Source organism: Sinocyclocheilus grahami, unplaced genomic scaffold, assembly GCF_001515645.1.
Source record: "Sinocyclocheilus grahami isolate Dianchi unplaced genomic scaffold, SAMN03320097.WGS_v1.1 scaffold792.1, whole genome shotgun sequence".
NCBI classification, from domain to species: domain Eukaryota; kingdom Metazoa; phylum Chordata; class Actinopteri; order Cypriniformes; family Cyprinidae; genus Sinocyclocheilus; species Sinocyclocheilus grahami.
The window spans coordinates 82,380-90,550 of NW_015505971.1; the positions used below are offsets into that span (position 1 = coordinate 82,380).

Genomic DNA, 8,171 nt, shown 5'->3' on the forward strand with positions numbered 1-8,171 from the left:
GAGAGAGTGTGTGTGAGAGAGAGAGAGTGTGAGAGAGAGAGAGTGTGCGTGTGAGAGTGTGCGTGAGAGAGAGAGTGTGTGTGAGCGTGTGTGAGTTTGTGTGTGTGAGCGTGAGAGAGAGTTTGTGTGTGTGTGCGTGAGAGAGAGTGTGAGCGAGTGTGAGTGTGAGAGAGAGTGAGCGTGTGTGTTTGTGCGTGTGAGAGAGAGTTTGTGTGTGTGTGTGTGTGTGAGAGAGTGTGTGAGTGTGTGCATGCGTGCGTGTGTGTGTGAGAGAGTGTGCGTGCGTGCGTGAGTGTGAGAGAGAGAGTGAGTGTGCGTGCGTGCGTGTGTGTGAGAGAGAGAGTGAGTGTGCGTGCGTGAGTGTGAGAGAGAGAGTGTGAGTGTGTGCGTGAGTGTGAGAGAGAGAGTGAGTGTGCGTGCGTGCGTGAGTGTGAGAGAGAGAGTGTGAGTGTGTGCGTGCGTGTGTGTGTGAGAGAGCGAGTGTGAGAGAGTGACTGCGTGCGTGCGAGAGAGAGTGTGCGTGTGAGAGTGTGCGTGAGAGAGAGAGTGTGTGTGAGCGTGTGTGAGTTTGTGTGTGTGAGCGTGAGAGAGAGTTTGTGTGTGTGTGCGTGAGAGAGAGTGTGAGCGAGTGTGAGTGTGAGAGAGAGTGAGCGTGTGTGTTTGTGCGTGTGAGAGAGAGTTTGTGTGTGTGTGTGTGTGTGAGAGAGTGTGTGAGTGTGTGCATGCGTGCGTGTGTGTGTGAGAGAGTGTGCGTGCGTGCGTGAGTGTGAGAGAGAGAGTGAGTGTGCGTGCGTGCGTGTGTGTGAGAGAGAGAGTGAGTGTGTGCGTGCGTGCGTGAGTGTGAGAGAGAGAGTGTGAGTGTGTGCGTGCGTGTGTGTGTGAGAGAGCGAGTGTGAGAGAGTGACTGCGTGCGTGCGAGAGAGAGAGAGACAGACAGACACAGACACAGATGTCCACACATGTCAGAGGACAAATGTCCTCACGAAGATGGACAATATTTGACATTGTGGGCACCGGCTTGTAGTCCCCACAGGGGGAAAAAAAATAGTAAATGATGTTTATCTGAAAGTGTAACAATGCAAGCAGGTTTTCTGTAAGGGGTAGGTTTAGGTTTAGGGTTGGGTTAGGGGATTGAAAATATAATTTGGTCAATGTAAAAGTAATTAAAGTCTATGGAGAGTCCCCACAATTCACAGAAACAAACGTGTGTGTGTGTCCTCAGGTGTGGCGCTGTCTGATCGCTCTGGGCGTCTCTCGTCTGGACTTCAGAGGTTCGGTTCAGTATCCGCCTGCCGTTCTCATGGATGAACAGCCAGAGTTTGATTCCTGAAGCAGTGTGAACACTTGTTTGTTCTTCCAGTGTGAGGAACGCCCTCACTGTAACCAACAGCACAATCCAAATATTAGTCTTTTTTTCTTGGTTTTCCTGCATCAGTTCCTGATCACTTTGTATAGATCTACTATTGTAGGTCTGGCAGAACTGATAGATCTACTGTGCTCCTCATAACTTATTTACTACAACAGCTGCAGAAATATGGGCTTAAAATGATTCCTTACAGAACGTACACTGAGCGGTCTGTGTACAATCAGTGTAAAGTCAAGAGAATTTAACAGTACAAATTAAACAATGACTCGCTAACTAATGATTCATTTGCTGATGAACGGCAGACCTAGAAGGTTTGAACCGTTATTTGTAGGTTCTCAAAGGCTGCTTTTCTTACCATGAATAAGCTGATGAAGTGTTTTTATGACCTGCAGGAACATTAGCCTGCCTTCACCCTAAAACATGTGTTTTAATGCCTGAATGAAAGAGAAATGAGTATTTATTTTATTGAAGGAGCAGTACTGACGGCATTGAATGCAGGACGCGTGAGACGCCCGTTGTGCACACTAGCAAGTGCTCTGCTCGCACAGACGACTGACACGCCAAACCTTCTGGTCAAAAATAAAGGACCTCATTTCTGTCAATAAATCATCTATCATCATTTTCATTTTTTTTTCTTTTTCTTTTTCATTTCAAAGATTCTATCATTGGCTGTTTATTTAGTTTAGGTGCATCACTAGTTCAAACTTGTTTGCTGAACAGATTTGCCATCATTTGACCGTACTAACAAGAGATTCTGAACAAAATAAAAAGCATTACAGTGAATGCAGCTTTAAAAAAAAAAAAAAGAAAGAAATGCTAACAACAAAAGTGCCTTTAAATTCTACATTGTTTTGTGGTATTGTGCATTCTGATGTGTCTTCATTAGGAGATGTGACTGTCATCAAAAGTTTCCCTTCATGCCAGATCATTTCATTCATGTTTTCATTTCATTCATGTTTGAAATGCCACTGAAATGATTTTGATTTCCGGTTTCTCCGTTTTCATGTAAATGTGAGTTATGTTGGTGTGGCAGATACTTGTGTTCTGTTCTGCTGTATGTTTGAGACACATTCCATGCTGTCAGTAATTCAGCTGAGAGACAGAACGGCTGAGATGTATTTATGTTTTAAGACATGAATCTGATGAACCTGTACACACTGTACATGTGTAGCTGCCTAATTAATAAAAGCCCAAAATGTCATCTTCATGAAGTATGATGCGAGATGTTTTAGTGCTACAGCAACAATTTAAGTATCGAGTGCGAACAAACCAGAGTGAGCCGTCTGGCAAAGACAGAAGATCATTTAAGTTACACATATGAGTGTCTATACATACAAGCTTCTGAAACCTAGAGCAAGTGCACTTTAAGTCAACTATTTTTTCTTCTTTTTCTTCAAGTCCATCTGTTTGTCTCTTGGGTGTCAGTTTAATTTCAGTTCCGGTCTGCCTTAAGCAGGCGAGTGCAAATTTGAATGAGATGTTACTACACAGATGATGAAACTCCAGTCTGTCTCTAATCATGCAGAGACGTGCCTAATGAAACCGTCTCAGATTAGCTTCATGATTTCCTATTAATCATGCACACCGTGAGGTATTTTGTGTGCTACCTGTATTTGTATGTCACCGATCATAAACACAAGGCGAAAGACTGAATTTCACGATTTGACTGATTCACTTATAAGGGATAGAATCATATGTGGCATTAAAAGTTCACGCAAGACCGTTGCGTGACGCAGAGCTCACAGTGGAAAAAGTGATAAGACACCTGCAGGGCCGACAAGACAACGCCAAATCAAATGAAAAGATGAATTAGTTGATGTGAACAAGATAAGCAGTGTCAAATATAAGAAAAGAGGAGGCAGAACAGGATGGATGTATGGCCTAAAGAAAGAAGTGAGGTTCCAAAACAGATTCAGGCATTCTGGACTTTACCCAGGACCATCGTTAAGCTTCACATAACGACTTCATTGCTCCGAGCAAACTGAGATGTGAAAAGCTGATGAAAATTCATCAATCACATCTTGGAGGTGTGAAATGTAAAGAAAGAGCCAGGGATGTTCCGTATTGGTTGAATTGAAGAATTTGTTTCCCAATGTCTTAATAGCAACCCAAGAGAGCCAAGGATATCGCATCCAATACCAGGAAGACCTTGGTCAAAAATCAGCGGAGATCTGTTCCATTTTTCAATGGTTCAGATTACTTACTGTCTGTTGATTATTACTCCAAATTCCTGTCTGACGCAACTGTGCAATTGTGGCCATGAAGACCATGTTCACGAGGCGTGGAATACCAGATAGTCTGAGACAATGGTCCACAGTGCACCAGAGTTCAGAGACTTTGCAACAGTGTGGGAATTTGAAGATGCGACGTCCAGGCCAGGACACACAGCTGAACGAGCAGTCCAAACCATAAAAAACCTGTTAAAGAAAGCAAAGTGGCAAAAGTGACCCTTACATTGCTTTACTGGAATACCCAAACACACCGTTGGACGGTATCAGGGTTCATACACATTTTTACCAATACATTTCCATGACTTTTGAGACAATATTCATGACCTAATGTTCCATCATTTTACAATAAGAATAAAAATCTATTCAGATTTTTCAAAGCATATGTTAACTTGCGTTAAACTTACGATAAACACGTCTTTTCACAGGGGTACACATAAGTGATGGGACTATACAGTATATATAGCCTTTATGTCTCTTTGAGATCAGCTGTAGAGATTTCTGAGCCAATAAAAGTTCAGCAGCTAAGTGATCATTTCTGGTGAGCTATTGTGAGTCCAGTCTAGTGTAAAGCTTCATCAGTCGGCACTAAATCTGTTCTAAAACACAAGCGCTCTCCAGAGAGACGCCGCTTCGGCATGATGACGTGTGCAGTGGCTTCAGAGACTAACATGCTCCTGCTCACCGGAAGAGGCTTTCATCTGAAGAGTCTCTCACTTACAGCACATTTGACTTGCACTGAAAAACATTGGAAATCTTAGAAATATGAAGTAGAAAAACTCAAATCGTATTTCCTGGTAAAACTTTATTTTAATGACCAATTCTCATTTTTAACTACAGTAATCAACATTTGAAGTGGATCAAAAAAGTTCATCAAAGTTGTCTTGAGATAAGAACGCTTTTAGGTTTTAGGACAACTTTGATGAAAGGTTTTGATCCACTTCAAATGTCTGTCAAAGACAGTGTATAACTGGATCCCCTATTCAGCAGTACCATAACATTTACACCGTTTTTAACATTTCAGTGAGTATGGAAGATTATGGGTGGTTTGTAAGATATTCTCTGCCATAAAGATGACAGAAATATCCACAGGATTTACTTTGGCGTTATTCTTTGCACTCCAGGTTTGGTCGGGGGACTCGGAGCGGCTTGTCCACAGAGGAAAGGATACAGTCTCGCGACTGGGAGACTGTTCCTGGACAGATATGGAGCTTGGCTGTGCCACAAAGATTCGGCAAAAAATAACACCACCCAGAGTGAGGTCTTTAGAGTTTTGTAATTAGTAGATCTGAAACATCTATAAGAATCTCATTCTCCCAACCAATCCAAGGCAATCAGTCACTCTTCTGTGCATTTCATCAAACCCTGTGATAGTAATTATAACACACCAAAACAATAATATTTAAATGTAGTAAATATATTTCATAAGTTGTGAATGAGTGGAAGGAAATAGTCATGTGAGGGCAGATTGAGATTATTCATCCACTGTAAATCTGTGTATTGTATTTTCTGTGTATAAATAAATGATAAGCTGCTTGTTCAGAAACATTTCTGGTCGTTCTTATTCTTGAAATTTTGTCAATAGTATTGGCTGAGCCTTCTTTCTTGCTTTCTTTTTATCAAACTTACTAAACATGTTTTGCAAGAGAAATGTCATGGGTTATTCAAGCTTTTTTTTAAATGTGATAAAATGATGAGTTATTTAATGTATAGGATTTAATTTCTGTGATCATTTCTATGCAGCATTTAAAAGTTAGTAGTGATAACTACTAGCAAACACATATTTACTCACAATGTCTATGGCGATTACAGTCCTGCTTTGTTTGGCACACTGAATTAATTTGTTCTTTGAGCCAAAGAAAAATGTTTTTATTAATATTCCAAAGCACTGAGAGTGATATGTTATTTTCATTTCCAATTATTGAACATCAATGAAACCTATTGGTTGTTTTTAAAGTTCTGAGTAAACATTAGATTAGATTTTCACTCTTGTAATATCTTGTAATAACTCTACAGGGGTTGTGGAAAATAACATTAAGTTTATTATACAGCTGAAAGCTTTCCTATGAATCTCAGTATTGTTTATACTGTTAGATCACACAGTCAAATGTTGACCTGGACCCGACTAAAAACCCTGGATGTAGCGGCTGAGTGAATGTGGCCTGTTCTCTGTGGATGAGGCTCATTGTGTCAGAGACGCTGTAGAAGGACAGAGTTCCTGCATTGAGATCCACATACACTCCTATTCTAGAGCAGCTGGAGGAAACAGGCTATCTATATTATCGTGCCAGCATAAGTATCCGGAGGGAGAGCAGGACAAACACCAGGACTGATCATTACGTCCAAACACACACGCAGAACTGGTTTCTTTCCTGCCGATGCTCTTATATGACACTGCGATACAGCTCCAGCTCCCAGTAACAGCGTCCACACACTCTCTGTGCACAACACCTGCAGCTCACAGTCAAATCTGTCCGGGTGAGCAGGATACAGCTGGCCTGTGTCAGCAGACGTGATCACTGTGTGCCCCTCAGACAGACGGAGATGTTTATTCACTGTGTTCAGATCCAGAGTCAACCCCCAGAAATCGAATGGAGAGGAAACATACAATATTATCTGATTCAGTAATGCATGAAATACATCTCTATGCAATGGTCTACTCACAAATAGGTTAATAATGATTAAGAAATTGTATATTTGGACAACATGCTATTGTCACATGTCTTTCTTTTCATGCTGTACCAAAAAGAATAGGTCATCGAGACCATCTGGCCATCGTAAAATGGCCTTGTAGCACTTAATAATTTAATAGTGCGCATCAGTGCCATACATACAAAACACAGGCTTGTTGCAAAACGTTTTTACACACAGTAATGGACTACTTTTTCTTGGAGGAATGTTTAAGAGAATATTCTTTGTAAGTGCTCGACTTGAACTTGAACTGAATTAATTTAAACATTTTGTAAACCTACAATTCAATTACACAAATATACTTTACAGATATATTCTCCCTTTATTTACCAATGTCATTGCTGTTGACCTTTGTTTATCAAATTCAACTGCATAAATAACTGCAAATGACTTTATTTGAAAAGGGTCACAACTATGATTCATTTTTATTGAAACTTTGTGATTGGAACTAATGGAATATAGAAATAAATAAATTGTGCTCTTGAGTAAAATAAGCAAGATAACGTGCAGTACAATCCATATCTGTTATTCCATTTAAATATACAAATAACACATACATTTTGATATTGAAACAACCTAAAAAAAACAAAAAAAAACAGGGACAGAGAGAGACACACATCAGAATGACAGTATAACATACAGTGGCATGCGAAAGTTTGGGAACCCCTTGCAGAATCTGTGAAAATGTGAATAATTTTAACAAAATAAGAGAGATCATACAAAATGCATGTTATTTTTTATTTAGTACTGTCCTGAGTAAGATTTTTACATAAAAGATGTTTACATATAGTCCACAAGACAAAAAAAAAAGCTAAAATAACCCCCTTCAAAAGTTTGGGAACCCTTGGTTCTTAATACTTTGTGTGGTTACCTGGATGATCTACGACTGGTTTTTTGTTTTGTGATGGTTGTTCATGAGTCCCTTGTTTGTCCTGAACAGTTAAACTGTCTGCTGTTCTTCAGAAAAATCCTCCATGTCCTGGAGATTCTTCAGTTTTCCAGCATATTTTGAATATTTGAACTTTCCAGCAGTGACTGTATGATTTTGAGATCCATCTTTTCACACTGAGGACAATTGAGGGACTCAAACACAAAAAGATTCAAACACTCATTGATGCTCCAGAAGGAAACATGATGCATTAAGAGCCAGGTGGAAACTTTTTGAATTTGAAGATCAAGGTAAATAGTACTTAATTAACAGTCGTAGATCATCCAGGTAACCACACACAGTATTAAGAACCAAGGGTTTCCAAACTTTTGACAGGGTTATTGTAATCATTTCAGCTTTTTTTTTGTCTTGTGGACTATATGTAAACATCTTTTATGTAAAATATCTTATTCAGGATAATACTAGACAAAAAATAACATGCATTTTGTATGATCTCTCTTATTTTGTTAAAATTATTCACATTTTCACAGATTCTGCAAGGGGTTCCCAAACTTTCGCATGCCACTGTATATGAAATTCCCCCAGTTCATAATACCCAGACAGCTCATTGTCCAGAAATTGGGCCCATAACCTCCTGACCCATGACAACAGGACCACCAACAATCACCACAACAACCGGCACAAGGACAATAGATACATCCCGAGCAGATACACCAACAGAAGATGTAGAGAATTATACACAGAAACATTGGAAAGAGCAACATCCACCACAGAATCAGAGGGAAAGACAGCATCTACCACAGAATCAGAGAGTGAGACAGCATCTACCACAGAATCAGAGAGTGAGACAGCATCTACCACAGAATCAGAGGGAAAGACATCATCTACCACAGAATCAGAGAGTGAGACATCATCTACCACATAATCAGAGGGAAAGACATCATCTACCACAGAATCAGAGAGTGAGACATCATCTACCACAGATTCAGAGGGCGAG

General features: G+C 40.1%; 1 protein-coding gene across 1 annotated transcript in view; it reads left to right on the forward strand.

The window, feature by feature from the left end:
• The window catches only part of slc11a2 (solute carrier family 11 member 2), a 31,245-nt gene extending 28,678 nt beyond the window's left edge, over positions 1–2,567 (forward strand). Inside the window, exon 18 of the mRNA XM_016246282.1 lies at positions 1,223–2,567. Within this exon, the coding sequence (XP_016101768.1) occupies positions 1,223–1,330 (108 nt within the window). The 3' untranslated portion in view covers positions 1,331–2,567. The remainder of the gene's footprint in view (positions 1–1,222) is intronic.
• Positions 2,568–8,171: the final 5,604 nt, after the last annotated feature.